Source organism: Stenella coeruleoalba (assembly GCF_951394435.1).
Source record: "Stenella coeruleoalba genome assembly, chromosome: X".
NCBI lineage: Eukaryota > Metazoa > Chordata > Mammalia > Artiodactyla > Delphinidae > Stenella > Stenella coeruleoalba.
Window position 1 is genome coordinate 121,042,236 of NC_137152.1, and position 18,353 is coordinate 121,060,588.

The 18,353-nt window shown below is 40.3% G+C and overlaps 1 protein-coding gene across 8 annotated transcripts in view; it reads left to right on the forward strand.

Annotated features, from left to right (window-relative positions):
- PASD1 (PAS domain containing repressor 1) overlaps positions 1 to 18,353 on the forward strand; it is a 121,009-nt gene that overhangs the window by 78,823 nt on the left and 23,833 nt on the right. For all 8 annotated transcript variants that reach the window (XM_079911564.1, XM_079911565.1, XM_079911566.1 and 5 more), the window contains one exon: positions 18,158 to 18,230. In XM_079911564.1, the coding sequence (XP_079767690.1) occupies positions 18,158 to 18,230 (73 nt within the window). The remainder of the gene's footprint in view (positions 1 to 18,157; positions 18,231 to 18,353) is intronic.

Here is an 18,353-nt window from a genome sequence, read left to right on the forward strand (position 1 = left end):
TTCTCTTGTTGCAGAGCACAGGCTCTAGGCACGCGGGCTCAGTAGTTGTGGCTCATGGGCTCTAGAGCGCAGGCTCAGTAGTTGTGGCACACGGGCCCAGCCGCTCTGCGGCATGTGGGATCTTCCCAGACCAGGGCGCGAACCCGTGTCCCCTGCATCAGCAGGCGGATTATTAACCACTGTGCCACCAGGGAAGTCCCTCAATCTTAGTATTTTTTGAAAAGCTCAAAGTAAGTTTTGTGCTCCAAACTCATGGAAGCAACCCTGAAATCAGTGAGGGTTTAGACCCTAATGAAAAGAAGTCTAATAAATATCAAAGTTTAGAGAAACCGGGGTTGAATTATCTGAGTATTAGCCTATTTAGGAAAAGTAGTTCTGGAGAAATAGGCTGGCAGCTGCTTGTTCTACTCATACAATTAACAATGTAATATATGTTTTCCTGATGGTATGCATTTGTCATCCTGTAATGAAGATGTCAGGCTGTGTATTAGGTACCTGAAGAAGTGAGATAGGATCCTGCTCTCTTTCAACTTAATACTTTTTGCTTTACCTTTTTTTTAAATTGAAGTATAGTTGATTTACAAGGTTGTGTTAGTTTCAGGTGTACAGCAAAGTGATTCAGTTATGCATATATAGGTATATATTCTTTTTCATTATAGGTTATTACAGTATACTGAGTAGAGTTCCCTCTGCTATACAGTAGGTCCTTGTTGGTTATATATTTTCTATACAGTAGTGTGTATATATTACTCAAACTCCTAATGCGTTACCTTTTTTTAAATCCCAGGATATTCTTTTGCTTTAGCTCCATTAAATATTTTCTTTTAACTTTTTATTTGAATCTGACAGGAACTACCATATGCATCCTCCTTTACTCACAACTGTTTACATTTTGTCCCATTTGCTTTATCATTATTCTCTCCTTCCCTTCCCCCTCTGTCCCACTTCTGCCCTCCCTTTCCTGTCTCTCCCGTCTCCTCTCCTCCCCTCACCCCCTTTTCTCCCTTCTCTTCTTTCTCTCTCTCTCCTCCCCTCTGCCTGATTCATTCATTCATTATTTATTCATTTGTCTATTCAGTGGATTTTAATCTTTTGCTATTATTATTTATTTCAATGCTCTGATTGTCCTAGCATCGACCAGTGACAGCCCCTTCAGTCTGGCTCTTGTGTCATTTTGATACTTCACACCATTCTTGGAGCATTCCTTCCTTTCTGGCACTATGTGATGTTCCAGGTTCGTTTTGTACTGTCTCCACCTCAGCCATGAAATCAGCTTGTTCTCTAAGACTTAGTCGAAGGGGAATCCTGGCTTCCTTAAGGGCAGCTATTTAGAAACTCTCGGTGCTACTTGTACTCATTGTTACTGATTTGCTACTGCTTATAGGTGCTTTTTGAACTGGGAAACAAATACACACACAATACACATACTGTATACATAGGCATAAAGATCTATATCTATATTTATTTCCACATCTACCCATCTGTATGTATGTATACCTTTGTGTATGTGTCTGTATCAAATAATAACACGCCATGACTTCATACCGATACCTCCAATCCTGAGCCAACACTACAAGGCTCATTCCAGTCTTCCCGTTTCCACTTTTGCAACACTCTTCTCCACTAGTCAGAGAGGCCTGGGCTCATTATCCTCCATATATTTACTTATTTGCTCAAATCAGGAATGCACAGAGAATAATTGTAGGGTTGCCATGTCATGTCATTGTGAAAAGCAAACCTCCTCAATTAAGTTCATATTACTTACATTTTTTAAGGTGAAATTTACACATAATGAAAGGCACAGATCTTAAGTATATTTGACAAATGCATGAACCCATGGGACCCACATTCCTATCAAGACATACCGTATTTTCAACACACTAGATAGCTGTTTTGTACCCCTTCCCTGTTATCCCCGCACTTAGAGGCAACTCCTGTTCTGATGTTTTTAACCATATATTAAATCTTCCTTTAATAGAACGTCATAAAAATGGAACCATATAATATATAGTCTGTTGAGTCTGCCCTTTTAAACTCGGCATAATGTCCCTGAGATGCATCGTGTCACATGTATCAGTAGTTCATTCCCTTTTGTTGCTGAGGAATATTCTATTCTATGGATAGACTACAATTTGTTAGGCACTTTTCTTTCAATGAACATTTATGTCTAGTTTGTGGTTACCGTGAATAAAGCTGTAATGAACATTCTTTTACAAGTATGTTTGTGGACACATATTTTCATTTTTAAGTTATTAAACACATTTGTTCAATTATACAGTAAAATTGATCTGTTTTCTCTTGGTGTACAGTTCTATGTTTTGTAACACATGCATCGATTTGTGTAACCATGAACGTAGTCAAGATAAGGACCAGTTCCATCACACCTCCAAAAGTTCCTCGTGCTGTCCCTTTATAGTCAGTCCTATCTCACCTCACCCTTAACCCCTGTCAACCACTAATTTATTCTGCAGCCCTGTAGTTTTGTCTTTTTGAGAATATCATATAGAGTCATACAGTATATAATCTTTCAAGATTGGCTTCTTTCCCTTAGCATAATTCCTTTGAGATTCGTCTGAGTTGTTGCATCAATAACTGTGTATTGTTGAGTGGCATTTTGTTGTATGGATGTCTCACAGTTTAGTCATTCACCTGTTGAGGGACATGAGAGTTGTTGATGGGTTTTGGCATTTATTAATAAAGCTGCTGTAAACATTCGTGGACGAGTTTTTGGTGTGGATGTACGTTTTTATTTCACTTTTTCAGGGTATTGAATTATGCTTTTAACTTGCATTCCAGGACTTCCCTGGCAGTCCAGTGGTTAAGACTCCACGCTTCCACTGCAGGGGGCACGGGTTTGATCCCTGGTCGGGGAATTAAGATATTGTATGCCACACGGAGTGGCCAAACAGACAAACAAAGAAACAAAAACACTAACTCGCATTCCACTAATGACTAAAGATGTTGAGTATCTTTTCATCATTTGAATGTTCAAATGTCTTGCCTATTTTCAAAATTATGTTGTTTGTTTTCTTATTATTGAGTTTTGAGAATTCTTTGCGTATTCTGGATACAAGTCTTTTGTCAGATATTTAATGTGCGAGTACTTTCTCTGGTCTGTAGCTTCTTTTTTCATTCTATTAACTGTGTTCTTTTGCACAACCAAAGTTTTTAATTTTGAAGGGGATGGATTCTGCCATGTCATGGTGCCATGTCTAAGAATTAACTGCCAAAGCGAAGGTCACATAGATTTTCTCCTTTTTTTTCTAAAAGTTTTGTAGTTTTATGTTTGGGTCTATGATCCATTTTGCATTCATATTTTTATAAAGTGTGAGTTTTAGGTTGAAGTTCATATTTTTTAGCATATGGATATCCGATTGTTCCAAAACCATTTGTTGAAATACGATCTTGTCCCTCTTCTACTCAAAAACTTTCAATGGTTTCCCCTCGCTCTTAGAAGAAAATCCACAGTCCTTTTGTATGATCTGTAAGATATGCTGCTCTCATGCCTGTCTAGTCCTCAGATCTCATTTTGTGCCACACTCCCTCTTATCTATCCTGCTCCAGATGCACTGGCCTCTTGTCCTCTGTGAATTCTCCAAGCTCTTTTCCAATGCAGTGCCTGTGCACATGCTTAGGTCCTCAACCTGAAACACTCTTCAACTCTGCTGTCACGTGGTTGGCATGATGCTCTCCTAGGTCCATCTTGAGTTCTCTTCCCATGGCACCCTGCCCTTTTACTTCGTCATGCTTCTTGCAATTTGTAAATGTATAGTTATCTTTGGACTATTCGTTCATTGTCTGGATTCCCCATGAAACTATAAACTCCACAAGGCTGCATTCTCAGTGTCCAGCACTGTGCCTGCCCTCAAAACTTACTGCCTGGTGTGGAGATGGACAAGTAAACCAGAAACGATAATAAAGTCACCGTTCCATGGAAATGCCATCGAACCCCTTTCACTGTACCTCCATTCTTGTTTTCTGCATGGACTAAAATGTCTTTTCCCTCTGTGTTTTGTATGCTCACACCCTCCTCACCATTCAGGAACCAGTTCATTCCTCCTCTCAGAAGTCCTTCCTGCCACCCAGGTTGGAAGAGCTCTCCCCTCTCTACTTTCTACTTTCCTACTGACACTCTCCACTTTGCCTTGCAATCACAGGGACTGGCTTAGCTCTTCTTCTAGAGAATCAAAAGCTCCAAGAGGGAAGTATCCAAATTACATTCAGCTTGTGTCTCCCTCAGTTCAGAGAATAGGTCATCTTCTCCAGTTAACTCACTTTCTGATTTCTAGGAGACAAGCGTGTGATAGGCTGTGTGTCCACCTGGCCACTAGAAGCTAAGGGGTCTAATTTGCAGGATGAAAAAGGAAAAGAAGGCCCAATTTAAAGTCGTATCTCATATCTACACAACCAACACTTAGGCCACCAGTGCTTTAATAAGCACCAAAGACACATAAAAAGTTTTTTTTCTTTAACGTATGTTGGGACTTGACTGATTTCTGTTGCTTTATTTCCACAACCGGCTCAGTACTAGTCCTATAAAAGTGACAGAAGAAACACACGGAAGGTCACCTTTGAGAAATGACTGAGAGAGTGGATTTTAAAGTAGGAAGATTGGGATGCCAAATAAAACAAGGCTGTTTGGCAAAACCTTACCATGAACATATGTCCCCAGGCCCGGCCCTCTGGAGCCACTGGCTGTATTAAAAAGAAGTTGGTCCTGCTCTGTTTTGAGATGTAGAAATGTTATGTGCGTTTCCTTCCTTTGAAGTGCTGTGTCAAGGGAGTCATCTTGACTGAACAGTGATGAACTTCAATTTTTTTTAATTAATTAATTTATTTTTGACTGTGTTGGGTCTTCGTTGCTGCACGTGGGCTTTCTCTAGTTGCGGCGAGCGGGGGCTACTCTTCGGTGTGGTGCGTGGGCTTCTCACTGCGGTGGCTTCTCTTGTTGCAGAGCACAGGCTCTAGGTGTGTGAGCCTCAGTAGTTGTGGCACGTGGGCTCAGTAGTTGTGGCACGTGGGCTCAGTCGTTGTGGCTCGCGGGCTCTAGAGCGCAGGCTCGGTAGTTGTGGCACACAGGCTTAATTGCTCCACGGCATGTGGGATCTTCCCGGATCAGGGCTCGAACCCACGTCCTCTGCACTGCCAGGCGGATTCTTAACCACTGCGCCACCAGGGAAGCCCCGATGAACTTCAATTTCTAAAAAAGTTTTTAGAACATTTCACGCTGGAAGAAATATTTGATAGTAGATCAAAATTTTTGATCATCAAATATTTGATAATATGAAAATAATGACATCTGCAAGTAAATATGGTAGCAGATGAGCTATAAAAACACATCTGAGCTGTCAGTTCTAGTCTTTCAAATACTTTGGTCTCTTGGAGTAGGAGATGCATCCGTATAGAACGCTCTGTCCTCTACTGAAAGGCTTGGCCTAAAAGGCTTATTAGTTAGTGGGAACAGAGCAAACTCTCTTTATATCTTACCACACAGTGCTTAGTATAGTCTCTAGTCTGATTTATGAATTTCTCCTGGAATGAATTTTCCACAAATATATGATGGAGAACTGTGTAGCCTTGACATTCATTCTGCCTATGAATGTCTTTAGTGTTAGCAGCTGGCATCCAGGCTGGGTTCCAGGCATGCTCCAGTGACTCACCAACCAACACTATATGTCACCTTCTCTACATTTGAAAGAGGAGCAGACCACAGAACACTAATCAGATTCTAAAGGTGCCTTCTTATTTGCTTAATATTTCTACACTGTTCAGGAGAGGCCAATAACAGCAATATTCTTTTCAAGATGATACAATCTTGCAAAAAAATATTTTGGTAATTGATGGCCTACCATTATTTTCATAGCAATAGGGTTTTTGTTTGATTGGTGTTTGTCTGTTTTCTCTTGATTCTTTGGCATCAGAACACTTCCCATCGTAGATTACTTGCCCTTTGAGGTACAGGGGACATGAGACTAGGATTCTTACCGTGTTGATGATTTGTATTACTTTCAAAGTGTTATGAATGTTATGCATTTCTTGTTTTTCCATTCTGGTGAGGAAATACCACTGAGTGCCATTAGATGTTTTTCCTCTTTTGATGTGTTTGTGGAAAACTGGCGTAACCAAAAAAGCACATTAAAGAAGTTCAAACTGGCCCTTTAGAGAGTGATGTTTTCTATGAAATGGATGGAGTAAGCCTCGGGTGGAAACTTTCCCATTTGGACTCCATCCTTTGTAAAACATCGAAATATATGAGGGTTGGAGCATTTGAGTTTTGTTCCTTTTTAGTTGTGTATGAGTAGTGTTTTAAAGCAAGTCTATTAACATATAACTAAGACAGGGATTGAGTTTTCTTAGCTGTGTGATAAAAGTAATTACCTACCAGATAATTTTAAAAGCGGCTCCATATTTTAAATAGTTTAAACTCAGCATTTTGTTTTAAATCTTCATAATCTAATATGTAAAACCATCTGGACTATTCTATATAAGTTCAGTTATATATCAGCTTAGATATATTAGCTTCGGATCAGATATGTATCAGCACACACAAACAGTACGATTTTTAAAGCCTCAGGAATCTATGTCCATGGCTTGAGCAGGAAGAATAGAAGGTGCTATTGGTAAAGTACATTTGGCTTGCAGACCTGATGTCATCCTCTAATGGGCACCAATCATCTCTGCACTTTTTGGTCAGGGAGCAGTGAGGGATGTGGTGCTCATAGTAGGGAGTCTGAGAGAAGAGCCGAGTATTTCCCAAGCCATCTTATTTCATTTTCTGCCTATCCCCCAACACACACACACACACACACACACACACACACACACACCAAACATTCTCCTGCTCTACCCTTTTTGACCCTGGAGTAATGGGTCAGAAAATGCATATTCTTTTTGCCAGAGCTTGAACCTAAAAACTGCCAGAGCCTTTAATATCTGATAGTGAACAGTATGAATTTCTCTACTGAAGAAGAGTCTGGTAGATTCAGATAATACACTCCTTCTATTCAGAATATCTGAATAAAATATCATATTTTGCCCCTCCCATCAAAAAAAGAAAGAAAGAAAAACTTTTTGAGACTGAAAATGATCATTTAATCTAAAAATATTTCCGGAAGCAGCCACTCAGAAAGTGTTTATATATTCAAATGCTAAAATGTTTTTTTTTTAAAGGGAGGATAGATTTGTTGTCTGTTTGTTAGCAGGAAACTATAATCTTTAACAATTTCAGATCCTTCAAGATCTTTCCCAAGTGAGAATAGACGGGGCTTCTTTGATGGGACTCTTGAGTTTTTCACTGGCTTCCATAGTCATTGGGGGGGAAAGAAATCTTTTACCTACTTGTGTTTTTTGAAATTGTGATATGTTTATTCAGTGTCTTTCATTTGGGAGAAGTCATGACCAGCTCCAGGTGAATTCGTCAAAAACACGTTCTTAAAAAGCTTTCTGCTAAATGGTCAATTTGTCCAGTGGCCAAATTGCCAAAAATTAATTTATCCAAAAATAATCCATAGAATGACCAATGTAAAAAATTTACCCAAATTTATTGATTCATCAAAAAGCATGTCTTAAGAAATACTCTTCCAGATTGTATTTCAAAGATTGAAAACATTTTTCTGAAAGGGACCAGATAGTAAATATTTTAGGCTTTATAGACTACATAAAGTCTCTATAGCATATTCTTTGTTTGTTTTACAACCTTTTTAAAAAGTAAACATCATTCTTACCTCGTACAAAACCAAGCTGCTGCCAGTTTTGGCTCACAGGCTGGGCCCTTATATATTCAAATAATTTGTATTTTTTCATATGAATGTTATTCTCAATTATATGCAATGACTACATTATTGAGTATATTCAATGACTATATCCTTGTGTTGATCTAAAACAAATAGACTGCCAGATGCTTCTCCAGCAAAGATGTGTTTATTTGGGATCAGCACTGAATTGCAATTCAGGGTCTGCAACCATGACTAGCCACATGCAAGTCCCTGCATATCAAGGAAAGGGGAGCACATTTCTAGAGAGGAAAAGGAAGTTGGGAGGCCATAGTAAACATAGTCCATGGCTTCTCATTGGCTGAGTCCGTGCCAGGAAATAAAAGGAGTCTTTCTCTTCCTGTTAGGCTCTGTTATTGTCACAGGGCATGACAGGTCTCCTTTCTGGTCTCCCAGTTCTATTTAACTGAGACTTCTGTTTATTAAGTTTTTACATTCTCTGAAAGCATTGCTGATCAAGAGTCATTTTTTTTAGTTTCAGCTACTTTTTGTCCCTCAACGTCAGGAAGGACCTTTCCTGGGTGTAGTGTCTCACGTCAGAGGGAAAGTGCACAGAGTGGACACATTAATTTATTAGTAATGTTAAACCTATTAACATTTGAGTAATAAAGATGGGTAAGAGGGAGAACTCTCAGACGCTTTTTATCTGAAGTCCATATGTTATCAAGATCATAGATATTGAAGATCATCCAAAGCCTTATGCCATCATCAAAGGTTTGGCAACAAATTTCCAACAGGCCTGGTCTGGATATCTTGGGAAAGCTGTGACATCAGATGTTGTATACTTCAGTTCTGGTAAATCTTTACTTTCAGGTCACCAGATGATGTGCACGTTCAGTCAGGGTTTGATGTTTTCTTTAGGTGTGTCACGTGAATCCAAGAGTCTGTTCCTTTCAGTCTGGTGGCACAAGGGTTGGTTAGCAGTACTTCATAGAGGCCTTTCCAGCAAGGCTGAAGAAAGTTCTTCTGGAGTTGTCTTTTCTAATAGATAAAATCTCCACATTGCAAAGTATAACGCTTAAGATCTTCATTTCCCAAAGGTGCATGGTAAAACGATTGCTTGAACAAAACATGGATATTTTTAATGGAAACAACTAGGCCTTTGCAATTTTGGAATCTCTCTCCTTTTATCCATTGTGAGTTAGAAGAAGCAAGAGCCAAGTGCATTGGGTGTCCTGTGACTATCTCAAAGGGTGAGAGTTTATATTTCCAAAAGGGATGGATGTGAGATTTAGAAAGACCAGCAGCAGTGCTTGTGGCCAGGTATTTAGAGAGCCTCTGCATATTTTGCCAATTGAGTCTTAATAATGCTATTAGTGCATTGGACTAAACCAAAAGATGGAAGGTGGTAAGCACAGTGAAAGTGTTGTAAAACCAGCCAAACAGCACAGACTTGTCAAAGCACCTGGCCAGTAAAATGGGTTCTCCAATCACTATGAAGTTCAAGAGGAGTTTTCCAGGTAAGGATAATCTTTTCCAAAAGAACATACGCCACCGAGATAGGAGTAGCCTATCTTCAAGGGAAGGCTTTAGTCCAGTGTGAAAACATACAGACCATGCCTAAAACATGTTTATATCCATCAGATGGAGACAGTTGTGTGAAATCCATTTGCCAGACCTCGAATGGTCCGTTAGGCAGTTTAAAATGTCCAGGAGCAGTACGAACAGACTTCCCTGGGTTGGACTTAGAACAAGTGGGATAAGTGAGGTGTAGGCCCTTTTTGTGACCTTATTGATGTTTCTCCACCAATATTGGTGCATGAAGACTTATCATTTTGTTATCAGGCCAGTTATTTAATCCATGTACAGTGGTGAGAAGTGGGAATTTTAGAGTCTCCAGTAGGACTGGGTCATTATTTGGTCCAAACCCAGAGCTTTCTCTTTTTCTGAGGCCAATTTTGGGGCTTCTCTAGCCAGTTTTTCTAAATTATCATTTGGGAAAATATCCCTTTGAACCATGACAGAGGTTTGGCTGCTGTTGGTCCCTTGAACGGCAGCAGTCCTTGCAGAAATATCAGCAAGCTGATTTCTCTTAGCTTCCAGAGAGTCAAGTTCAGAAAAAGCCCCGGAATCTTAATAATAGCTAAACTGACAGGTAAAAGTATTGCAGTGACTGTGATGGCTCTAAGGCAAGGGGTGTATCCCTGTGACTCAGGGTCCACTTGCTGTGGGTTAATGGTCATCCCATGTTTTGGGGGTGAGTTTCCCAAGGGCATTCCCTTCCTTTTCATGTAAAACAAGGAAAAAAGGGGATCTGGTAATTGGGATGGCCAAGGGCAGGTGGATTCATCAGACTCTAAGGCTTTGAAGGCTGTGCCATCCAGTTCATCCCATAAAATTGTGTCGGGGTTGTTACTGTTTAGTAAAACATCCAGAGGTTTGACCGTAAGAGAGAAATCTGGAATTCAATTTCGGCAATAACCGACCAGCCTGTGAAAACCTCACAGTTGGTGCTTAGTTTGGGGTTTGAGGAAGCTTAGGACACCATGAAGTCTAGCTGGATCTAGGTGTGACCCTTGTTCTGATATGAGATGGCCTAAATATCAAACTGGGCAAACTGTAATTTTTCTCTGGCACCTTATGTACCTTTAAGGCTAAAAGCTTTACAAGTGGATGGCGTCTTCCTGTGAGGAGGCTTGAGAAGGAGAATAAAGAAGCAAATCATCCACGTAGTGCAATGAAGTAGATCCTCTAAGGAAATGCATATCATCCAGGTCAGCCTTCAGGGTCTGTGAGAAATAAGGACTCTCAGTGAAACCCTGAGGTGTTACTGTCCGGGTGAATTGTTTCTCTTTCCCAGTGAAGGCAAAAAGGTATCGGCTAGCTTCATCAACTGGAACACTAAAGAATGCACTGCATAAATCAATTATAGTAAAGAATTTGCTTCTGGTAGGAATGTATGCTAGTAATGTATGAGGCTTAGGAACAACAGGGTGTCAAGGGATAACAGTGTAGTTTATTGCTGGGAGATCCTGGACAAACCTCCACCCTCAGCCCTTAAGTTTTCTCACTGGTAAAATGGGAGTGTTCCAGGGGCTAGAACAAGGGATAATAATGAGGCCTTGAGCCTTGTAAGCTTCTATTATGGTCTCTATGCCTTCGTGGAATTCTTTACTTATAGGATATTGGTTAATTCTGAGAAGAGGTTTTGAGGGGTCTATTTTAATTTTGATGGGAGGTGTGCTGTGAATTTTGCTAACATCAGGTGGAGATTTTACCCATAAAGAAAGCGGTAGCTGATTCAAGAGGGATAAATGATCAGTGTTTCCAGAATCTATTTTATTATCATCAGAGATGAAAAATAAAAGATGCCAAAGGGTCACGTAATTCATCTGGTGAGTTACTTTGATGACTGCTGTCAATTTCTAGAATTATTTCCCCCTTTTGTGAGACAGAAATTCTAGCATGATACTTCCCTAAGAAGTCTCAGCCTAGTAAATGGACAGGAGCAGAGGAACTCAGGAGAAAAGAGTATACATCTCTCAAAGGGCCTAAACAAAAGGGAATAAATTCAGAGACAGGAACCTCTTGAGGTTCATTAGAGATGCCCCTATTTGAATTGTTTTAGTACTCTGAAGCAGGGGCTGTTTTACAGCAGTGGAGTTGAGCACTGACAGTGTGGCTCCAGTGTCAATTAGGACTGGAAGAGATTCACTCCACATCTGGAGAAATAGTTCTCAAAGATGATTGAAAGGCCTCCCTTTTTTTTTTTTTTTTTTGTGCAGTACGTGGGCCTCTCACTGTTGTGGCCTCTCCCGTTGCAGAGCACAGGCTCCGGATGCGCAGGCTCAGCGGCCATGGCTCACGGGCCCAGCCACTCCGCGGCACGTGGGATCCTCCTGGACTGGGGCACAAACCCGTGTCCCCTGCATCGGCAGGCGAACTCTCAACCACTGCGCCACCAGGGCAGTCCCAAAGGCCTCCCTCTTAATGGGATTAGGAAGAGCCCCTGTAGTTCCTCAGAGCCCATCACTGGGGGTTAGGAGAGCATTGAAAAGGCTGGTTAGAGGGCTAAAGGTGCCTAAAATGCTTAAATTTGTAACAATCTGTTTTCCAATGTCCTGGCCCTTTGCAGTAATAGCAGAAACTGGGAGGGTTTTGGTTTCATTTAGCGGCCTTTATTTACTTGAGTTGAAGATTAAGAATTTTGGTGGCCTTCCTTTTAGGTGACTTATCTAGAGTGTGAGAGAGCTGGTTTGCCAGATTAATTAAATCTGGAGTGGATATAGTTTTGCATTCCATCCTGGTCCTTCTTACTAGGAGGAAAATGTCTCAGTTCAGTCCATTGATAAACATAGAATTAAAAGCTACCCAGGTGGAATCGACATCTGAAGGAAGACCAGAATTTGTTTTTAATAATCTGAAGTCAGTTATAATATTCATGAACAGGTTTGTTGTATTTTTGTGTTCAAGCCTGAATTTTGTTCCAATAAACAGGCTTTAGCAAAGCCCTGGGAATTGCTCACAAAGTTGCCTAGTGATTGCCTGAGCCTGATCATATAATAAGTCAGTGGGTTGGTCTCCCCATTGTAATTCTAGAGACCTTTCAGGATTTTCCCCATTAGTGGTTTTCATCTAGTGCTGGGCCTGGCCTTCACAGACAAACATATGAACTAGCTCATGTAAGCAGAGAAACCACGTTGATAAGTTTGAATGACTATATTAAATTCTTCAGAAAATCTGTGAGGATCTTTGGTTACTTTGGGAAAGCCTTTGACTATGGCTTGCAGTTCCGCTTTAGTCCAAGGAATATGAGAAATAAATGGTTTAAGCCTTTGTATCCTCAGAAGGCTTAACTTCAAAGGGACAGGTCCTGACAAGTTCAGAGGAGAAGAGAGTGGAGAGAGTTTCAGAGAAAAGGGAAAGTTTGGTGGGAGAATTCGTATGGGAGATTTGAAGGTGTAGAGGAGGCATAGGTGGCGTAGAAGGGAAGGAGGAAGATGGTGCTGGAAGTGAGGCTATGAGGAAGTGAGGGAGAGAGACAAGATGGTGCCAAGGCAGAACCTAAGACAAAGAAGCCAAGGAAGAAGAGTCTGAGGTTTAGGGAGCCATTTGATCTGTCCATAATCCTTTGTTTGCCTCAGTTAATCTTAAAATCTTATTTTGCAGAGAGGCAATTTTAGACTCCTAATAATATTGGGAAGCCTCAAAATACCAATCGAAGTCAGCATTCCACTCAGTCCTGGAAAAGTTTTGAGCTACTATAGTCCAATTCAGTTTTAAGGAAATTAAGTGTGGGGATTTCAAAAGTTCCCCGTCATGGCCATGGATATTCTAAATTGCCTTTGGTCAGGTCAGTGCATTTAGTTAGAAATGTGCATGAGGAAGGACCAAATGTTTTTCAACATAAAACGGGCCAGAGTCCCTGTCGGCGGGGGGTGCCCACAAAATACTTAGATAACTGGGACCCATCTCCTAGAGGTTTTTCCTGTAAAGAACAGTTTTCAAACAGCTTAAACAGCTTACAGCACAAATGGCTCAATGCATACAGCTTGCAAGCGAATCCCAGCCAATCTTAAGGAAATAGCTTGGTTTTGCAGGAGCCACGCTGAAGGTTCTTCTAAAAGCCAGTCTCCAGAAGACAGCCCTTCAAAGGAGTAGGCTGAAGGCTGAACTGGCACAGTTTTATTTGAAGCAGCCCCTTCCTGATGGAATTGGGCCAAAAGCATTTTCAGCCAGCTCTGGTTGAAGCGATCTGATCTCAAGATCAGACCTAAGTGCCAAATGAATACCCGTATACAGAACAAGGCCTTTACCAGAAAAATGAAACCTTAATATAGATACCGAATAACGCCTGGAGAGCTTCAGACGCAAAGAGGGTGTGAACCCAGATCCAGGAGAAAGACATACCTTCAAACTCCAGGGTTGGTGAGAAAAACAGTGAACAACAATGGGCTCAGTGTAGGTACCACACCGGCTTGCTCACCAGTCCTGGAGCCGTTGTGAGTATTCTCTGGTCCCTGCAAGGGCAAGCAAAGTGTTGACCTGAGACAACTAGACAGCCAGATGTTTCTCCAGCAAAGATGCATTTGTTTGGGATCAGCAGAGAATTGCAATTTGGAGTCTGCAACTATGGCTAGCCACTTAGAAACCCCTGCACGGCAAGGGAAGGAGAACCCTTTTATAGAGGGGAAAAGGGAGTTGGGGGGGGGCTACAGTAAACAAAGAGTCCATGGCTTTTCTTTGGTTGAGTCCTTGCCAGGAAATAAAAGGAGTCTTTCTTCTTCCTGTTGTGCTCTGTTGTTGTCACAGGGTGTGAGTGCGCCCCCTTCTTGTCTCCCAACTCTACCTAAATGACCTTTCTGTTTATTAATTTTTTACAGACCTTATACATTATTCACCTTATGGAGCTTTATTTTCCTCATCTGTAAAGTGGGAATTAAAACAAAACACATACCACTGACTTACTTTAGGATCCAAAAAGATAATATGTGTAAGATACCTACCACATGATAGGAACTCAGTAAATGATGGTATCTCCCCTGCCAGTCAGAGGTGAGATTGGTGGTGGGTAAGGAGCAGGGTTAGTTAACAGTTACCTTACGATAACTGAAGGTGATGGATGAGCACTCACTTCAAGTTACTGATTTTCTGAACTGATCAAAATCATCTCCTTTGCCTATCTGCCTTTGGATAAGGTTCCTGAAATAAACTAGTTCAGTCTTCAGATCATCTAAGTCTATTAAGATGACATTTTCCAATGGTTTCTTTACTGAAAGAAGCTATATTGAAAGAGAAGAAATATTTAAAAAGCAGAGTAGTTATTTTTCAATAGGGGGGATCAGTTTTTACATTCATTCAGGGGTTATTGACAAGAATGAATTGTATGCAGAGCCCTGTAGCCATAAAACACCCCTCTTCATCCCTCCATCCCTGCCCAAAGGAGAGTACTGGTCTAGGTGGTGGATAGCAATATCAACTCTTGATCCCAGTCTGCTTACATGAGCACTGGAGAGTCTGCTTCTTGGCTCTGAAGGAATAAATGATAGCACATGCAGAATTCATCTCTGAGGAACACATTTTCTCGAGAAGAGAATTAAAATCGTAAAAGAAACATTTTGAAGCAAATTACAGTCTTATACGTCTTAAATCATATATTTAAGTGGAGAAGAAACATAGAGGAATGGAGCGATCAAAGGGAGAATGGCTAATGAGGGCGTTTGAGAGGCTCATGTTGGACGGTACAGATTACCAAGCACTTTTTTCCAAACACTATTTTATCTTTACAAGACACCTACAAGGTGTGTATTATGAGTCTCACTTTAAGCACTGGGAAACTGGGGCTCAGGGAAGTTGAGGCTTGCTCTAGGTCTCACAGCTAGGAAGTGTCAGAGCTGAAGTTTGAGCCCAAGTGTGTGTGACCCCCAAATTCTCTCCATCTTCCATGGCAACTCTGACATACTAGGCACAATGGTGGGGGCTGGGGAAAACAGGAGGCCATTTCAGGCATGATCCCTAAGGAACCACTTAAGTGCATAGTGACTCTTGGGGACAGGTAGGCTCCGGAGATGCTAGTACTAATGCAGTTGCCAGAGATGGCTGAGATGCAGTTGGGCCTGAAGGAAAAGAGGATACCTACAACATGACTCAAGATGTCACATTTCAGACATGGGGTGGTAGTGGGTTTCCTCTGTGAGCCTATGGAGTAGCTTTGGTTAGAATTATCTTAAAAATTAGCTCCTTAAACTTTGGTCACAGCCTGTAACCAAGAAATGGAAATCTGGTTTTCCTTTCTTCCATCGCTTCAGATTAGATCATCTCGGCTGTAAATTAAACAAGCAGAGACATTTAGGATTATATTTTTACTGTCATCAGTTTCCTGACTCTGTGCCACAACTGTTCAAAACACACCTTAGTTTGTGCCTCATTGACGTATGAAAGGACAGTATTCATTGGGGCGTCTTTTTCATATTTACAGTTTCATTTATATAGCAAGTAGAAGTAGATGCTTTTCTGAGCCAAGAACAACCTTCCATTAAAGTAATTCAGCAGCGTTGACTACTTAACCAATGAATATCAAACCTTGGGGAAAGATTCAAAAAGAGTAAAAAACATTAAGGGCCCAATTTAAGAGTAACATTTTGAGATTTTACATAATGAGACAGAGGTACTTTTCTTCGTAAAATTAGAAACTGTTCTTTTCATGTAAATATAGCTAGGAAAGTGTTCTTTGATCGTTTTCTTTCTTTTTGAAAATTAACTGATGCAATTTGTAAAAGGAAAGTTCTGTTTGTATCCATTCCTAACCAAAGACCAGCAATGGATGTGACTGCAAACCCTCTATTTTATACATGCATAGACTGGTTAGGTATGAAAGACTCCTCAATACTTTTCATTAACAATGTATGTGTTTATTGGTTATTTGTACATTCTGATTTTAAGTCAAATATTTGCCGTCTATATTGACATATAGAGGAGTATGAAATGTAAATTCATGGAAGAATTTGGAAAACTTTGCTTTTCTTTATTTTATATTTTCAGTATTCAAGCCAGTGGATTTAAAGCAAAACCTAATTGCTTCATAATGTTTTCTTGTCAAAGTTAGCGTCTTGTCCAGTAACACCCACTGCATCCTTTGATATAACACTGTTCAATAGAACATTTTTTGATGACAGAAATGCTCTTTAATCTGTTCTGTTTAATACAGTAGCCACTGGCCACATGTAGCTATGGAGCACTTAAAATATGTCTGCTGTGACTGAAAAACTAAATTTTAAATTTTATTTAATTTTGATTTTAATTTAGCCACATGTAGTTAGTGGATACCATATTAGACATTCATTCACATGCTGTTTATCTCAGGCATAAAGATATTTAGTATTTAGAAGTCAATATGGAGTCATTTAATTGCTCTTAAGGAACAGATGGAAGCCTCAGCTGGTCCTTGAAAATAATTGTGTCAAGCTGCGCAGGCCTGGGATGAGGAATGTGCAAATATTTTAATGAACTAACTGGTCAGTTTGTTTATTCCTTTATGCACTCAGCAGATATTCATGAAAACACCTAGTAAATGCTCTTCACTGTGGTAGGTGCTGGGGATACAAGAGGTTCAAAGGAAGCACACCACCTTCAAGAAATACACCAGGTAGAAAAGGCAGACAGAAAGTAATAACAAACTTTCATACAAATCAGAAGAGAGTTGAGAAAGAGGGAAAAGTCAAAGATAACTACCATACGACCCAGCAATCCCACTACTGGGCATATACCCTGACAAAACCATAATTCAAAAAGAGTCATGTACCAAAATGTTCATTGCAGCTCTATTTACAATAGCCAGGACATGGAAGCAACCTAAGTGTCCATCATAGGATGAATGGATAAAGAAGATGTGGTACATGTATACAATGGAATATTACTCAGCCATGAAAAGGAACGAAATTGAGTTATTTGCAGTGAGGTGGATGGAGCTAGAGTCTGTCATACAGAGTGAAGTAAGTCAGAAAGAGAAAAATATTGTATATTAACACATATATGTGGAATGTAGAAAAACGGTACAGATGAACTGGTTTGCAAGGCAGAAATAGAGACACAGATGTAGAGAACAAACGTATGGACACCAAGGGGGGAAGGTGGCTGGGGGGTTGGTGGTGGGATGAATTGGGAGATTGGGATTGACATATATACACTAATATGTATAAAATAGATAACTAAGAAGAACCTGCTGTGTAAAAAATAAAGAAATAAAGTTCAAAACTTCAAAAAAAAAAACTTCATTCTAATGAGGGTCCAGATGATTTACTTTATTATAGATACGGTGCAGAACAACTTTCTCTGTAGGAAAAGTGACACGTCAAAGATTGATGATGTTATGTATTAAGAAAAATAGATTTTTTTTTTCTTATTTGAACTGTTAAAAACCAAAATTTAACTGAGTAAATTTGAAAATCGAATTGGCTTTATTAGGCGATTCATGAATTGGGCAGCGTCCCATCTAGCAACGGGAAGAGTGCTCCAAGGGGTTGTACAGAATGGAAGGTTTTTATAGGAAGAGGGGTGGGGCCAGGGAGTTATTAGCAAAAGAAAAGAAAGGATTATTTTTAGGCCAGGACATCTTTTGGGGGAGAAGAGTAATGTCAAGGGTTTAATCCTGCAGGTTGCCTCTTCTTCCCTTGGGGGATAGAGAGGACCCATGTGACAGATTACTTAATTGGTGCTGACCAGGAAATTCCAGACTGTAATTAAGATTACATTGTGGTAAAGGTTGAAACTAAAGTTAGGTAGATATTAAATCTGGGTTTGGTATCATGGACTTTAGCGCAAGCGATGCCATTTGGGGCCTATGGTTTTTCTCTTTAACAGACCCTCATTTTTATTGTATTATAGAGAATTTAGATTTAAATGGCAAGTGAGATGTGTTTACCATCTGTCTTTTCACTTATTTATAGAAGTGTTCAAGGCCAAAGAAGCAGCTCTGGAATGGAACTTCTGCATGCTGAACCTGATGCTCCTGCCTCAGAAGTACGTGCACTGAGTACATAGAGTAAACGCTTGGACCCTTATTCCCATAATGTTGATTCTTTTGTTAATGTGTGTTGCCAAGGTGGGGGAAGAAAACAAATTTCCCTCTACACTTCTAGGTTC